This window comes from Macrotis lagotis, chromosome 1 (assembly GCF_037893015.1).
Source record: "Macrotis lagotis isolate mMagLag1 chromosome 1, bilby.v1.9.chrom.fasta, whole genome shotgun sequence".
Lineage (NCBI taxonomy): Eukaryota > Metazoa > Chordata > Mammalia > Peramelemorphia > Peramelidae > Macrotis > Macrotis lagotis.
Window position 1 is genome coordinate 804,420,506 of NC_133658.1, and position 18,514 is coordinate 804,439,019.

General features: G+C 35.1%; 1 protein-coding gene across 5 annotated transcripts in view; it reads right to left on the reverse strand.

Moving 5' to 3' along the window:
* RSF1 (remodeling and spacing factor 1) overlaps positions 1-18,514 on the reverse strand; it is a 128,077-nt gene that overhangs the window by 9,215 nt on the left and 100,348 nt on the right. For 3 of the 5 annotated variants that reach the window (XM_074216958.1, XM_074216960.1, XM_074216962.1), the window contains 5 exons: positions 18,344-18,411; positions 16,497-16,704; positions 15,574-15,794; positions 10,535-10,720; positions 241-8,202 (listed from right to left, as the gene is read on the reverse strand). In XM_074216958.1, coding sequence (XP_074073059.1) covers positions 7,631-8,202; positions 10,535-10,720; positions 15,574-15,794; positions 16,497-16,704; positions 18,344-18,411 — 1,255 coding nt within the window. In that variant the 3' untranslated portion in view covers positions 241-7,630. Of the gene's footprint in view, positions 1-240; positions 8,203-10,534; positions 10,721-15,573; positions 15,795-16,496; positions 16,705-18,343; positions 18,412-18,514 lie in introns of those variants that run through there. The other 2 variants (XM_074216959.1, XM_074216961.1) reach the window with 1 other exon arrangement.

Genomic DNA, 18,514 nt, shown 5'->3' on the forward strand with positions numbered 1-18,514 from the left:
TCCATTATTTTTGGGGTTAAAAACAAAATTTTCATTGCCTTATAAACATCAGATTGTTATAAAATGCTGAATTTAAATGTGAATGGATGATTTGCCTAAGGTCAAACATACTAGAAGCAGAACCAATTCCTAGCAAAGCTAGGATCTGAATCTTGGTCTTTCACTAAACCACTATGTATAGACCCTAGGGTTGAAAGGAAAAAACTAAGTTTACTAACACAACATGCTAGGTCCATCAAGTTATTTAAAATTTTTTTTATTATGACAACTTAACATGTCATATTTATATGTAATAAATGACAGAAGATATTATAACAAAAGCATTATGAAAGAAAAAGTTACACAATTAGGCCAGCAGCTATAAAATGGCTTTGGGCCTAGTTTACACACCAAGAGTTCTGACCAGACTGTAGTGAGACAACATTGAACATTTCATTAACAAAAATATTGGCACCAGCCTTAACATATTCTGTTTTTCATTTACAAGGTATATAGTATTTAAACAGTTGTGCATTGCAATTTTAACACACCAGCTGTTCATAGATTGCAGTTTAACCCCTTAAGCACCAAGGCTACCAGGACTTCTCACATTTTTTATGCACAAAATTTACATGCTTGCCATAGCATAGTTGTGGAAAAAAAAAGAGTGAAAAGTATCACCCATTTTCTGTGCAATGAATCACGCTTCCAGTTTTTAAAATATATTCTCCCACTACCACATTCAGGACACATTCATATAAAAGAAATCAAGACCTAGGTTTATCCTTTCAGACTTTTAGGTATGGATCATGATTCCACCAAGAAATACAAGTTCTGCCTTTTGGCAAGGCTAAGACATCTATGATCTTAACTGCTGAGCTTCCTAACAATTAACACGTCTGTCAAGAACAAAATAAATGGAGGCAATTCCCTAAGTCTGAGAACCTAATTTTATAGTTTCTTAAAAATTAAAAAAACCCAACAAAACAGATCCAAAGAATAGAAGCAAACAAAGTGTTTCATATAAGCTATATCTTACATTGCAAGGCATGTTCTGGCAGCTCTGATCTGATTAGTTCCTCTGATGCCAGAATACTATTACTTAAATAAACAACAAATACACACTGAACCCCAAATTCCTATTTGCTAAAAAGTAATCTATATTATTTATGCCAAGTCAGGAGATTTAAGACCACCAGAACTGCACTGATGAATACACTGAAGAGCTTGTCCTATCAGAAAACCAAGCTGCACAAGTTGGCTTGATTAGATGCTTATTATGACACCAAGGCAGATGAATCTGTCTTCCTTAAGAGCACCATTGTGCTACACAATGGAGAGAAGAGCAATACAATGGCATTTAAACAAGAGGTTTTTTTTTTTTAATAAAGTGGATATGTATTTAAAAGAATGAAATTTCAAAATCCATCTTTATTGAAAGAGTGGAATTAAAAAACTAGATGAGATTTGCTTTTTTCTTTGTCCTATTTTAAAAGAAGATGAATTAGCAGCAATGAAAAGCAGTTGTCTAAGTTATAAGCCATCAGCAATTATATGCCTTCCATGTGTTTCAAAATAATAGTACTGTATGCTGTCCTTGATAGATACAAAAATCACTGGCAGGTTCTTCTGAAAGGATAAAGTTGCATACTGAAAATGTCTATTGGAAATGAGAACAGGCCAGATGTAATTTTCCCTTAGAAAAATCAGATAATCAGAATATGATATAGTTCGTCTAATAAGGGTCATTCCATACTCCTTTATTTTTGTTTAGAGTTTTTGGGAAATGTCTTTGGGGGCAGTGGTTAAGTTAGTTTCTCTGGTTTCACAGCTCCTGTGTATGGCAGGATTGATCTGTACCAGTAAAATTCAGCTCTCAGGTAGGAGGATGAAAAAGACCATGGCACAAAATGTTAATCAGTTTTAGTTTTAATTACAGCATAGACCCATGGATATTCTATCACAAACACAATTGTAAAAATCTACAATCTACTTTTGGGTGTTATTTCCCCATCTCCCACCCCCTTAAAAGCTGTACACAATTATAAAAAATGTCACTCTAAGCAAAATAAATTTTTTTTTTTTGCAACGTACAAAATAAGTTAAACGATTTCTGAAGCTCTTGAATGTTTACTTAAATTTCCAAACAATGGTTTTCTGGATGGCCTTATTTCTAACATGCAGCTACTTATTCTACCACCAGAAAGTAATAAATACAGATTTTAAAACACATTTTACAATAAAATTAAAAGTCCTTAATAAACTGAGGGAAGTTAAGAGGAAATATAAAATTGGAGTTGACAATTCCATTCTTAACTTACATCATCCAGTGGCAAAAGGAGTAAGACAGACCTCAGCATATTTTCCAAATTGTGTTGATGTGAATTTGAACTTTCCATTTTACTGAGGTTTCTGTTCAACATCCTTATTTTTTTTTTAAGTTCTTATTCTCAAAGTCTAAATAGCTTATTCAGAAATCATAAATAATTCCTACCACCCCAAAATCTTCTATATGGAGGATTATGTATTCCTACAGGTATTACAAATCAGAATATTTCTGTGTGTTAAATTATAATCATTGCAAATGTGCCAGGACTGCTTTTGTAGTGCTTAGCATCATCACTATTTTCAAGGAACTGCACAAAAATTAAATAGTAAATAAGACAATCAAGTCTACATGAAAATGGCTTTTTAATTGTATATTTAGAAAAAAATTGCAAATGGTAATCTATACAATGCTTAACTCATGGTGATAGGAAGGAGGTGGGGAGGTATAGAGAAAAAAAGCATTACAATGTAGAATCTAAGTCATCTATTCAAAACTCACTACAAAAAATTTCTGGCCTGTAGTGACTAATGGCAGACCTTATTAGGTCCCATGGATTTGTTCTTTGTCTATTTAAAAAAAAAAAAGACAGCACCTAACAAACTAGTGGCACTCAGCAAATGTGAAGTCATACACGATAATGATAACTTAAGGCAGAGTGGAAAGAAAGGTTCTTAAAAAATATTTACAGTATATAATCCATACACTGCTGACAATATTTAAAATTTCTGGGCATTTGTTCCCAGAATTACTCTAAGAAAGCAAATCTACAAAGCTCACCCTCCAGTTTTAAACCAAGTTTTGTTTTGTTTTTAAAACATTGGAAATGGTGAGGACAGTGGTGCTAAAAGAAGATGGATTCATTTATGATAAATGATGACTTTAGCTTAGAGATGCTCAGTCACAAAGCCAGTTAACCAGAGACAAATTATGCAACTTTGGCGATCACAGCCTACCAGAGAATAGCTTTACTTTATGAGGATGTCAGATCAAGGGGAAGAACATCAATATTAATCTTCTGGTCCCATAGCAATGACAAAAACCCACCATTTTAACCATTATTTTCTGTGGGGAAAAAAATCTTTGAGATACATTTTCCGTGTGTGTGTGTGTGTGTGTGTGTGTGTGTGTGTGTGTGTGTGTACATCTAAATTAAATATAAGGTGCTCAAAGAATGCATTTTTTCATTATTTTTCTTTATGTAGTGCTTCTCTAAAGTACAGATTTTTAAGTTGAGACCTTATTCAAAGAAAACAAGACTGTATCTGAATACATAGCACAGGGACATGGCTTAGTTACTTATGACAGTGGAGTAAAGTCTATTATGTTTCCACACTTTAAACTTAACTTCGTTTTCCTCTTCATAGGGAAGGCAGACTAAATTGAAAAATTCTGGAAATAATGTCACTATTTCTAACAGAATCTCTTACATGTGCAACACAGGCTTTAAAAAAACTCTCTTGTGATGAAAACAATACCATTAAATTCCACTTACAGAGACCTGTTTCTCCCCCATCAACTTAGATTGAAGTCTGCAATCAAATCTCCAATGTTATTAAACAAAACAGACTAGGTTGTGTCAATGAAGAACTAGACAATAAGAGAAATTCTTTTGCAATGATTTCATTTTAAAAACTTTGAGGAGTTTCTAGTGGTTTCAAAAATATTTGAAAATCTTTTGATTATAAACTAAACCATTCTATTTGCTTATCAAGACTGCAAGCTTGGCCAGGTCATATCATGTGGAAAGCAACAATTCATCCAAAGGATATGGGGTCATCAGTTAGTTCTATTTTTGCCTGTGGGTTTGCAGTAACATGCTAACATTGGTGAATATTACGTTGACCATTATTCCATCGGCAGAAAACTTTCAAAGTCAAGTTGCAATTCAACCACAAGTCCTATTCTTTTTCATGACCAAGTTGATTTCATTTTAAAGTATCCAGTAAAAAGGGAGACATTTTTATAGGAAATAAAACTGTCTTCTTAAATACTCTAAATCCTGATTTAAGGCTGAATAAAATGAATATTACACTAGAACCCTCATACATTATTGTAGAATGAAATTGTGTATAAGGAGAGTCTAGTTTGAATCTTATCCAAGGGATTTTGCAGTATGTAAGCAGCTCTATTATTCAGTGGCCATAGAATGCTCAATGTTTCTCTGGGGGTCTGGAGTAGTCTTGAATTGTATTTTTGAGAAATCATTTGGATTTTTCTCATTATTTTCACATATTAATGACAAATATATTTAGAATTCACTTTATGGTAAGCTTACTTCCTTTGTGGTGATCAAGGAACTCAAGCTTGAGTGTGCATAACAAGGGGCAGAACCAGTCTGCTATGGTTGTCAGGCAAGCTAATCTAACTAGAGAGCATCATTTTAGTTATCAGCGGCTCCATCTAAAGTGATAGGCAGATAGACCTTGGCTGAAGGGTTCTACCAGGAGCTGTAGTTGGAATAGGTCTACCACTTAGCATACAGATGTGGATCCAAAGACCTCAGTTACCAGCTAGTCAAAGTGGCAAGGTCAAACTGCAATCTGCAATAAGCTGGTAGTACAATCAGCATCTATCTGTCAATCTATTATAAAAATTCACAGCAACTTTCTGCTCTGGAGAAGTAAAAAGAACCTTCTGAATTTCTTGTGTAGCAGGCATGCAATGAAAATATATTAATCCTATAACAGCCACATTTCCTGTCTATGTGCCTGAAGTAAAAGTGCAGGTTTTAAATAGAAGCTGGAGCTGGTAGGGTGGAGAACAGAGAAAAGGGATATTATAAAAGGGAAGTTACATATTATGGTTAGGTGCAAAATGAAAATGGTACTGGCAGGCACCCTCTCTCTCTGCCAACTTTCTTTAAATGAAGCTAAATTGTTAAACTTTAATAATTTACTCTAAATAACAGACAAGGAACTTGAAACACTGCACGAATTATAAAGGCATTCTGTGGCCTGTTAATGCAAGTCATTTCTTCCCCTTAAAATGGGACAGTCTCTTCAAAATAAGTCACAACTTTCTTAAAACAGTATACTATTGATGCACCCTAATTTTAGGCTGCCTTTGATTATTTTATTTTATTTTTAAAACAGACAAAATATACATTGCTAAGAATCCAACAAAAATATTAATGGACAGGTGAACTACAGAACTAAAGTGAAATAGAATAAAATAGTAAAGAAGCAACATCAGTCAAAAAAAAAAGCGATAAACTTTTCAAGGCCAAAAGTGAAATCTGTAGATTAAATTGGGGAGGGACACAAAGGGAAGGCAGGCAAAGTTTTCTAGAGAGGTATTTATTTATATGTAGTTCTAGTGCCAGCTTTAAAAAAATAAAATAAAAAAAGAAGTGCTTAATTATGGATTGACTAGTACACAAAAGGTTTAATTTGGAGAGGAGATAGGATGTGACACCCCCCCCCCCCCCCGTGCCTTTAGCAGTTAACATGCTTCCATTGCCAGCAATGGACAGAAAAGGGAAAAAAAATCTAAATCCTTAAAAAAAGGGTTAACCAGAAGTTAATATCTCTGGTTTCAAAAGGACACAAGGAAGGTTCATCATCAAGGTCCAAATGTTAGGACTCCTACCTTAAATTCCCAGGATGAAACAGAAGCTAAATAAAATGAGGTGCTCAATTGTCCACTTCAATTCCCCACCTCTTTGCTTAAAATGACAGGCGTCACTTTGTCTCAACAGTGTCAAGGCATGTAAGTGGATGTTATGCCCATAACCTTAGGAGATAACACTGGTTGCTTTCCTTCTTCTTTAGGTTGGTCATGTGAGTAGTATAAATTTGAATAAAGTTCTAATAACCAAAGGCAAAAATGACATTTAAAACCTGCTAATATATCCAGGCAGAAATCCCAAAACATGCACACATGCTCATTCATTCTCTCTCTCTCTCTCTCTCTCTCTCTCTCTCTCTCTCTCTCTCACACACACACACACACACACAAACAGACAATCTCTGTTCTCTCTCATTGTCTGTCTGTCTCTCTCTCTCACAAGCTCAAACTAAAAACCTTTCAAAGGAACTGCTTGGTTTGTAGACTTCAATTTGAAGTAGATACTAAGGGCAAGAATAGATTGGTTAGGAGTCACCTGAAAACCCATTCCCTTCATCAAATGTGCTAAAATCCCATTGTCAGCTCAACATCTCTTGATATATGGCATATGCAGATATCTATATCGATATATCTATATCGATATATATATATACATATATACATATATATATACACATATATATATATATATATATATATACATATATATATATACATATATATATATATATATATACACTTAAAATGACCTTTCAAATGTTTAAACATTAAGTGGCCAGTTGTTAAAATAATACTTATGTTATCTGTAATGATTACACTATCTCTTCTGTCACACTGACCAAATATATACAGTCATCACACTGATATTTTCCATCAAGATATGGTACAGTAGGGATGATCTGATCAAATATGCATAAAGCCACTTTACAAAATTTGCTGCTAGCACAATTCGGCTCTCCAAGCTCATTATACTATGTTTCATGGTACAAATGCTTTTCAGATGATTAAAACAACAACAACAACACTCCACTGAAGCAGATACTTAGAGCTCTTACTAATGGTACTTTCTTGGTCTCTTTTTCATTAAGTGTGGTTATCTCCAGTATTAAACAAGTTGATTTCATGAAGACCGCTACTTAAATGAGCTATGGTATGATGTTATCTACAATTCACAAATTGTGATAATACAGACATGTTCTTTTAGACTGTCTGTTAATTGTAATCTGTTATGAATGTTTAAATATAATATATATGTATATATATATATATATATATTTAATATGAACAGTAAAGCACAAGTACTTTCACCCATCCCCAAATTCCATTTTGGGCCCTGACATATTTGGAATGCATTCTTATCCATCTTTTATCACAAAGTCAGGAGAGCTCAGAATTATAAAGTGAAAAATATACAAATCTTTTGTTGTCATTAGAATATAGGTTTGTGTGTATGTCTGTGTGTTCTTCCATGAATGAAATTACCAAGGACCTTGACTTGGGGGGAAAAAAGACAAAAAAAAAAAACCAACAAAACAAAAACAGAACAAAAAACATCAAAGGGAATTTACAGCAATTATTTATCTTCAAAGTTCAAAACTGGTCACTTCACAGAAAGGGACTGGTGAAATTTTTGCTTCTAAAAAGTGATCCTGTAGTGGAGAGTTTTCTAGGAAAAATAAAACAGCTTTTAGTAACTGGCCCGCTGGTGTGAGAGCTACCGTGGAATAAATTAGCACAAAAATGGAAAAAAAAGTCTTATAACTGTTCACTGTTACAGACATAATCAACAAGGTCAGTCACTCTTAAAAGTTCATCTTCTTCTTCCTCTGGGGCTCCTGCCTCCTGACCACCACCTGTCCCATTGGGTGCTAGGCTGGCACTGGCCGTGCTGTCCTTGGGGGCTTGAGGTTTTTCAGATGGTTTGCCAATTAAGTTCTCAATAGCCTTGCCCGGGCTCTGTCCATTGGCAGAAGGCAAGTCCACTAAGCTATAGTCCAACGGGCTTTCTACTTTCCCAACATTTTCAAAGTCTTCTTCCTCATCACTGTCTATCCTATAGGGCTTCCTGGCATGATCATGCTGCCCCTGGGATGCCAAGTGCTTGCTTGCTGTTGCGCGCTGCTCCACAGTATCATCAGCATTCTCACCATTTTCTTCCTCATCTGTCTCAATACGATGTAGTCGTTTTCGGGCAGGTCGGCCTTCCTCCTCCTCCTCCTCCTCTGCTTCTGAACAGTCATTTACATTTCGACCTCGTTTCCGAAGCGACCTCTGAGATTCTTTAGCTGGCTCATCATCATCATCAGAATTCTTGGACATGTAGCTCTCTGGAACAAGTAGCAGACTTAAAGCCATTAGCAAATCTGATGGCAAACAGATTTTAAAGAATTGTTCACCCGCCCCCTTTGCCTTGGCCTCATTCAATTCATAAATATAATAATTTATTAAGCCCCTATGATATGCAAATCACTGTTCTAGGCTTTCGGAAGGCACAAAGTTTTAAATGTGCTTTCTGCCCCTAAGGAGCTTACAATATAATTAACAAGAAGGGACACCCTATTCTTCCATTATCTTTCAAAGAGACTATTAAGTACTGTCCTTGTGACAATTCACAAGAAATGTCAAGAACTGTCTCAATGAACTCACAGAAACAATCATGACTGCTCTCTAAAAAGTCTTTCCTCATCCCCTTTCACCTCTAGTCCACAAAGTAAGGGAAGGTGTTGTGTATATAGGTATAATGTCATAAGCTCCTCAGGGGCAAGGAATAGGTCTCAGTTATCTTTGAATCCCATGCAGTGCCCGGCACAGTGCATTACATAGTAGGGCATCTGATAAATGTCTGTAAAGATTCTGAATAAATATAATGTGCAAAACTCAGATCCTAATGGCTGAGAAGCAGGGTAGAATTAGAAACCAAATTCAAGGCTACTACATGTCAACATATGGAAAAAACACTCAAATCATCATTAAAACCTTAATTACATTATTTTTAAATCCTCATGGATATTATACATTTCTATGCCAAATCACTGCTTTTAACCACTTAAGAAACAGTTTACCAAATGTGGTGAAATGATAATACTAGGAAACAATGGAATAAAAAACAGGAAATTATGTTCTATTGATATTTTCTTAATTTTATAATCAATCCAGCAAATGTTCAATTAATGATATTAATGGAGGGAAAAGTAATACAGACAAAACAATTTAAATGATTAAATGCTGAATTAAGTGCAAGGCACAATGGATATTATAAAATTAATTTGCTGTTGGAAAGTAGATAGACACATCCCCAAGACATTCAACTCATCTGCCCAAAATACCTCACACTTAATTTTCTCATGGATTATTCTGCTAGCAAAATAGGACCTACAGCTGCAGTGGGTAGGGAAGAGGGGAGGTAGAGGTATAAAAGAAGTTTAGGAGAAGGGAAAATGGAAGGATAAAAACAATCCATTTCATGGATCTCAAATAATTGGAAATTTACAGCATTAAGAAAAGGCTGAACCAAGTAAAATTCAAAATAAGTTCCTAAAAAGTTGTCAAATAAACTGTTTTAGACTTCTTGAAATATTATCATCTCATATTTTCATCATTTTATAATTATGTAATTTTATATTTAGAAGGTATATTTTAAAGTTCTATTCTTGGGGCGGCTAGGTGGCATAGTAGATAAAGCACTGGCCTTGGAGTCAGGAGTACCTGGGTTCAAATCTGGCCTCAGACACTTAATAATTACCTAGCTGTGTGGCCTTGGGCAAGCCACTTAACCCCATTTGCCTTGCAAAAAACCTAAAAAAAAGTTCTATTCTTTATCCTATTGGCTTCCATTTTTTGAAACATGTACAAATAGGAAAATGTTTAGCTCAAAAGAAAAAAAAAGACTTTGTGGGGGGCTATCATTCATCTTGCCTTGACCTGCCCTCCCCCCCTGCAATCCCTACCAGCTGAGAGCCCCCAGGACCCATTTGGGCTGCCCAATCGCCCATAAAGCTTGGTGGAGATGGAACCAAGAATTCTGTTCCTGCTATGGACAGGAAGGACTATTAGGCCTTATCCCTGGTCTTACACAACTCAAGTCCTTCTGTCCTAACTTCTATACCATACAGAACTCTAATACTGATATCCAAAGGACAATGGGCTTTGCCACCAGGTCCTTAAGAATTTTGGACTTTCCCATGTACTCTTTAAACTGAAGTCTCTTCCCCCACTTAGACTATGAGGTCCTGGAATGCAGACTATCTCACAAATTCTATTTGTATCCCAAGTAAATGATATCAAATAATGTTTTTCCATTCATTTAAAATGCTGCTTCAAGTAGGTACTGTACCAAAAGATCCCTAATAGTCCATCTCAGAGAGAAAGGCTATACTCCCAGGGGCTAGACTCCACAGCCCTTTTGGAATTGTAGGATTGAGAGAAGGCATTGATTCTGCTTATATAGCCTTTAAGGATGATCTGGCAGAACAACCCAAAATAATCACATTGCTAAATAGTATGATAAAACTATAATTAATAAGCAGAAAAACCAAGAAGTTCAATTTTATGAAAAATATTGAGAGTATATTTCACCATAAATTTGCTTTATTTTTCATATCTTATTTAAGGCTACCCATTTTCAACAAAGTTTCAATAAATCAGTATCCTCTTCCTTACCTTCACTATCTGAGCTGGAAAGCCTGCGTTTGTGAACTCGTCTCATTTCCTTCCCATATCTGAAGCTCTTCTGGGAACCATCACTTTCTGAGTCCTCCTTATAGTTAACTTGTCTTTTCTGATTCCTTCTTGACCTTCTCCGTCTGGTTTCCAGGTAATCTTCACTGTAATCACTATAATCACTCTCTGTTTAAAAGGGTATTGAATAAAACAACAACAAAAAGACAATTCTATTAGTTTTTATTACAATTTTTGAAAAACCTTGAATCCACTAAAAAGGTTATCTTTAAATATGTTGTCTAACAATAATTTGCACATGCTGATTTTCTTTAACATATATATACATACATACTTTTTCACATATACATGTACACACACATATGATTCATTCAATAAATGTCTATAAAATTAAACAAACTCCCTAACCAATCTGAGCATGAAACTTTTAAGTGTTGACTCAGAGAGTATCTAGGGTTAAAATGGTGCTAGATAGCTAATGACTGAGTCCAGGGTGCAACTCTCCAAACAACTTTACAATGAGGTCAAATTGAATTCTGGAGTGGCAGTCAACAATGGGTTACAATGAAACATTTTTTTCTCAACCAAGACAACTTAAAAGAGATTCACAGGTAGGGCTCGGCTCAGAGCTCATGTGCTAGAAATAGCAGCGGCAGGCCTTGGAGGGGACTACTGTAGTAGCAGCAGCAGCAGTAACAGCTTCTAGAGTTCTCACGGCAGAGTTGGTAAGGAGACCAAAAAACTGGTCAGAAAGAACCTGAGTGCTGGACCAGGCACTGTTGGGAAACTCCATTGCCCATATTCAGTTCTGGGTCACATCTCCAGGGACAAGAACAACATTAATAATTTTAGCTCTAGGACAGCAAAGGCCCTTCCTGGGTGAAGACAAGAACATAGACCAGTAGAGTGGTGGCGACAACTCTCCCCAAAATAAGACCAACTGGGAAGCAAAACCCTCAGATCCTCAGAATTAGCTCTGAAAAGAGAAGCATGAGACAATTCCTTCCTATCCCTAGGTGAGCAGTACCCAAGGTAATGGGATGAGTGTGGTAGAGAAAAAAATGGGAAAAGAAACAAACGATATAATAAAATTATGAAAAGAGAATTAACAGTTTGGTAAAAAATAAGTATGACAAAAAACAATTAAGAAAATAACACTTTAATTCCTTAAAAAAATTAAAATCAGGCAAATGGAAGCTCATGATTCTGTGAGACTTCAAAAAACAAATCCACTGATCACCTCCTGAGAGAGCTCTCAAAATGAAAACTCCCAGAATTAGGATCAACTTCCAAAACTCCCAGGTCAAGGACAAAGTATTGCAAGCAGTCAGTTAAGAAATTATTTAAATATCTTGGAGTCATAATCAGGATCACAAAAGATTAAACAGTTTCCATGTTAAAGGATCAAGAGGTCTTGGAATATGATACTCTGGATTACAACTGAGCATAACCCACCAAGCAAAACTGAGTGTAAACCTTCAGGGGAAATACTGCATATTTAATGTGATAGAGAACCTCCAAGTATTCCTGATTAAAAGACTAGAGCTGAACAGAAAATCTGACATTCAAATGCAAGACTCAAGAGAAGTATAAAAAGAGAAATATGAAAAGAGATACCATATAAATTTGACTCAGTTCTCTAAATGTTTTGATATATAATTATTGTAAAGATCAAATCAGATATCTGAAAAATACCTGGCAAACCTTAAAATACTTATTTTTTTTGAGATACAGAAATCAGATTGGTAATATCATTGGTAAAGGGATGAGAAAATTCTCTCTACACCAAAGCAGAATCTTAACGAACTGACATGAGCACTGAGTGGTTAAAGGACTTGTCAAGAATCACATATAGGTGAGAATAAGTAGCTATACCCTTCAAGGTGGTTGTGGTACTCTCTCTATTCATCATGTAACATTTATTCTTATATATATTACTATGGAGAATTTTATTATTATTATTCATGAACAACCCTTACCAAACCTAGATATTGTGAAAAGAGTACTGGGTTTCAAGGTAGAAAACTTGGGTTTCAATTTCAGTTCAAATGTACTACCTATATAATTTTAGGATTTAGTTTCCTTATTAGCAAAATAGAAGAGAAATGAAAAATCACAAAAGACAAATCAGAATATTCTGATTATAAAAAATTTAAAAACCTTTCTATGAGTAAAATATGACTAGATTAAAATTAAGAGAAAAGTCTTCAGAATTCTACCAAATTTTTAAAAGAAAAATTCTACTCATACTACTCAAATTATTCTGAAAAACTGACAGTACACTTTACAACAATTATGAAACAAAAAGCTTCATTACATTAAGTAGGGAAACATAAAATATGGAAAGAAAATTATAGATCAATATCTTTAATAGATATTGACTCAAAATTTTCCATCACAATCCTGTCAGACTATAGTTTTTATCCAAGAAATTATTTATTATGAACAAGGGGGATTTATATGGACATAAAAATAAACATAATTAAGAAAAAGCCTTAGAACATTCTTTGCTTTGCTAATAAACCTACAAAGAATATGCATAAAGGGACTGTTTATTAATACCATAAAAAAGTATATATATCTAACACCAAATCTAGTAGGTAGGTGGCACAGTGGATAGAGTGCTGGGCCTGGAGTCAGGAAGATCTGAGTTCAAATCTGGCCTCAGAAACTTACTAGCTGTGTGACCCTGGGCAAATCACTTACCCCTGTGTGCCTCAGTTTCCTCATCTATAAAATGAACTAGAAAAAGAAATGGCAAACCACTTTACTATCTTTCCCAAGAAGAAACAGGATCACAAAGAGTCAGACATAATTGAAAAACATCAACAAAATACCAAAAGCAAATACCATTTGCAATAGGAGATACATTAAACTCTTACAACAAACATGAAATTAATATAATGCCTCTATTCTCAACACTATTTACTAGCATTCCAGAAATACTAGCAATAGCAATAATTTGAGTATAAAGATGGGTAAACTGCTGATAAACTGTTAACATCTTGGAAAATTCTAGGGAATGGGGGAGGCTAGGTGGCGCAATGGATAAAGCACCGGCCCTGGAGTCAGGAGTACTCGGGTTCAAATCCGGTCTCAGACACTTAATAATTACCTAGCTGTTTGGCCTTGGGCAAGCCACTTAACCCCATTTGCCTTGCAAAAACACAACAAATAAATAAATAAATGAATGAATAAATAAATAAATGAACAGATAAATAAACAAACAAATAAATTCTAGGGAATGAGTAAAGATCCTGAGGAAATCAATAAACTGATTTTTTACACCAAGTGCTTGCAAAGGGACCTCTGCAATCTCCTTCTGACCAGTTGTCTGACCCCTTTACTCTCTGTGGGCTCAGAATGCAGGAAAATATCACTACTACTGAACTAGCCACTGCCCGTAAGGCCTTTTTTGTTGACCTGTCAATATCTCTGGCCTGTGCTGCAATGCACTTTTCTCTCACCCTCATGAGACAGACTTTTCCTCCCATTCTTCTAGGTTTGTCTTGAGTGGTTTCACTCAGTCTTCCTGTTGGTTCTACTGCTACAAAATTCATTTTCAGGCATGTTATCACTTGGAGGGGGATTTGGGAAAGCTCAGTCAAATCCATGTCTTTACATCTTAGTTTTGCCCCCATGAAGTCTTACCTTATCCCAACTGTAAAGTGGCACTCCTTGAAAATGCCTTTACATTTTAAGTACTCTGTTATAGGCAGCTAGACTGCACTGTGGATAAAAGCAATGGACTAGTAGTCAGGGACAGCTGAGTTCAAATTCAAACACTGAGTTATTATTATTACTCTGAGCAAGTCACTTAACATCAATGCCTCAGTTTCCTCAACTGTAAAATGGGGATATTAACAGCTACCTCATAGAGTTATTACAAGGAACAAATGAGGTAATATATGTACAGTGTTTTTTAAAGTGATAAATTCTAATTATTATTTGTAATTATTCAATTATTTTGTATATACACATGTATTATCTAACTAAGTTCATGAAGAATTGGATCTAGCTGAAAAACAACTGAGGTGCATGTATAAGATATAAATGTAAGTATGTACATATGTATATACACATATATATGTGTGTATACATATATACATATATATATGAATGTATGATTCATCTTTGCCCTTGTACTACTAGTATCTTACAGCATATTAATATATACTCAGGAAATGTCTATCAATTTGATGGTAGGGTCCTTTCCATAAGGAATAACAGGTAAGGTAAATAGATCTCTTCTTATCTATGATTCTGAAGAGAATCCAGTTGTTTCAAAAATTAGAGGATAAATGTCCTCAAATGAGAAATTTTCCTTCTAAAAGTGGCAAAAGGCAGTCAGTGCATGGAAATATCCACTACTTACCTGGTTGCACAGTATCAGCCCAGAGGCCCATCTAGTATACACATAGACTCTGCAAGGTAGGATTCAAGGAGTCCCAACATTCTATGAGCACTGTTAACATTTGGCTGATTTATTAGTGCTAGCTAGTGATGTTCAAGATGTTGGTTATACACTTCCTAGATGTAAAGTATTCTGCTAGGAGCCAAGGATGTATGTGTTTAATCAGGTGTACATTTTTTTCACCAATTAGACTATAAACTCATCGAGACCCAGGAGACATCATACTTATTATTGTAGTCCAAAGAGCTTAAGACATGGTAAATTAATTAAGGTTGGGAGAATTTAACTGAATTAAAAACACAGAAACTAAAGACAAAAAAAAAAAGCATGAAACAAAAGAAATCTAATACTATATATGTGAGTATTTCACTGTCTTCTCTAACATTTTTAAAATTACAGAGTCAGGGGCAGCTAGGTGGCACAGTGGATAGAGCACCAGCCCTGGAGTCAGGAGTACCTAAGTTCAAATCCGGCCTCAGACACTTAATAATTACCTAGCTGTGTGACCTTGGGCAAGTCACTTAACCCCCATTGCCTTGCAAAAACTAAAAAAAAATAGTCAAAATATATTGGTGATACAAAATGCTGATAAAGGAGTCATTCCTACCAGATGCTCTACTATTTTCCTCAGAGTCTTCTTCTTCATCATCATCGGAGTATCTTTTCTTCACTGTCTTCCTTCTCAAACGCCTGCTCTGCCTCATTGGCTTGGAGTGGTGTCGCCGGGGTCTCCGGGCACAGAATTCTGTGTCACTGTCATCATTTGAGGGCGGTTCCTCTTCACTTTCATCTGGGTTTTCCTCTGACACAACAAACTCATCCTGAGAACTGTCCAAGAGGCAAATTTCATAGACAATAAAGAGTGAATTGTGAATGTTTGTTGAGAAAACTTCCCAAGATTTGGGAGACCTAGTTTCAATTTCCATACTAATTTATCATGCTAACTTTAGAACTCAGAAGGGCTCTAAAATGATCTAAAGTCATCATGTACCTGAATTTTCTTTCTTGTAAAATCAGAAAATTATGTAAAATGGGCATAACACACCTTCCCATTAAGTGACATATTCTATTTAAACTGCTTTCAAATTATAAACATGCTAGACTTAAATATGAAATAAAATTATAATTGCCAGATTTAAAGTACCTGAAAGCTATATTGTTTTCTTTGTTCAGTTCAATGCAAAAAGCACAAAGACATTAACAAAAAGAAACCAACCCAAATCCATTTATTGAATATACTACACTGTGCTATGAATATAAATAATGGGTGATCAAGAAGAAGATGGTTAATTGTGAAACACTTTAAGCAATATGCTTACTTCTAGGATGGAATAAAGGTTTAAAAACAGTTAATCCAAGATGGATTTTTATTGCAATATACAAAGAGTAAAGAGCTTTAGCTCACTGATGGTTCAAATTCTCTCTATTCAGCAAAAGTAAGAACTGATCTACAAGGTCTTTGGGCATTTCTGCTTGGGTCACTGTTGGCCTGTACATTAATAGTTGCTCTGGGTTTCCATTCCCACTTACCCATCACTTATTTTGAATTCATCCTCACTCTCCTCTTCATCCAGATTGCTGTCACTATCAAGATCATTCAGCCGCCGCCGTTTCTTCCGTCGGGCAGCAGCTGCCCGCTGTGGTCGCTTACTTTCTTTCCTTTCTTCTTCCAAAATGGTTGAGATGTCTTTCCCTCGGTGCCCTGTAATGGTGGAAATATCTTTTCCTCTGCCTATTCCTTTATCAACAAAAGGAGAAAAAAGAAATGAAGAAATGGATCATTCAGAGTTTATGGAAAAAAATATCTTACCTTTCCTTTGCAATTTCAACAAATAAAGAGTTTTCTCCTTGTCAGTCTATTGACCCAGACTTTGTCAGTGAAGAGAATGTCCAAAAATGACTGTTCACAGCTACCTCTGAAGATAGTGAACAGACTTTCTATTTAGAGAGAAGGCATGGCCATTCTATGTCTGAACTGCCTAGTAACAATAACAAACAGATGGTACCTTCATGTTTGTGAAGCTTTAACAAAATGAACACAATTCAGATCCAATGAGATGGACACTACAAGAAATAATATTCCAATTTCACAAATCAGGAAAATGAAACACAGAAAGGTTAAAAAGATTTACCCGTGGTCACAAAAATAATAATCATCAGAGGTGAGATATAAAGCCAGGTTAATTCTCAGTTTACAAGGTAATATTGTCATAAAACAAAAACTTAGCTGGTAAATTTGCAATGTTGTTATCAAATTTAAGTCTAAGTTTTGTTAAAAAAAAAACAACAGTAGACTCCTTTTTCAAGGCTATTTCTGTTCCAACAAATGGACTTTGTGCCATTATCCTCCAGTTAGCCCATACAAGCTGATATCACTTCAGTTAGTAAGTCTGGTTATCCAACAGAGGCAAAAATAATATTCAATAAAAGTAACTCCCCCCCATCCTTTCCCACCCCGGGGAAAGTGGGACAAAAAAAAAATGTTGATCTTCAAGGACCTAGATAGAGGTAAAAAGAAAAGCACTTCTATGATAAGAACAGGGCATATTCTCATCAATGTACTCTTATCTCTAAAGGAAGTAAAATAAGAAGCAATAGCAGGAATACTTAGCAACCTGGTTTGGATACTTGGAGAAGGCAAGTTATTATTGAAAAAATTTGAGTTGATTACATAACTAGAATCACACAACCATCCATTATGTAGATGTCAACATTATTTTGGGAATGATTTCTACACTCTGTAGGTTATTTGGTCTCTGAATCCACACAATATGTATTCATGGGGGTAATAGGTATCACTTAGAAAAGAAAACTAGAAACTATCCCTTGAAGGTCTGATTATGAGGGGCAACTGTGATTGAGGAAACTTTAGTCTCTTAATTCATTAAGAATGATCACTTGCGTCCTGTGAAAAGATTCCTTTGGTTTTTCCATGTGGGGTCAAAAGTAAACATTTAGAATATTCATAATGAATCAGTCATAGAACATAGTAAGTAAAACTTATTTAACAATAACCAGGAATGTTTAATTTGAAAATGGGATTGCTCATGACTAATATGGAAATATGTTAAACATGACTGTACATGTATAACCTATTTCAGATAACTCACTATCATGGGGAAGGAAGTAGGAAAATATGGAACTCAAAAGTTTATATATATATATATATATATATATATATACACACATATACACACACACACACACACACACACACACATATAGTTGAAAACCGTATTTCCATAGTTGAAAATATAAAGTAATATTAAAAAGAGATTGCTTATCAAATTATGTACATTGGTAACATTTAAACCTATTGTCCTTTTCCAAGTTATGTGGAGTCTATTTCTGACAGAGCTGAAAAAACAGAGACATACCCCCTCCATCAGCTTCTTTGATATCATCTTCAATTGCTTCATCAATTGCCTCATCAAATTCATCAAATCTAAAACAATCACACAATGTTTACATTAAAACTTAGATCAAATTTATATAAAGAACTAGAATTTTATGGTTATAATCATGTATAAAAACCACCCCATGTTACT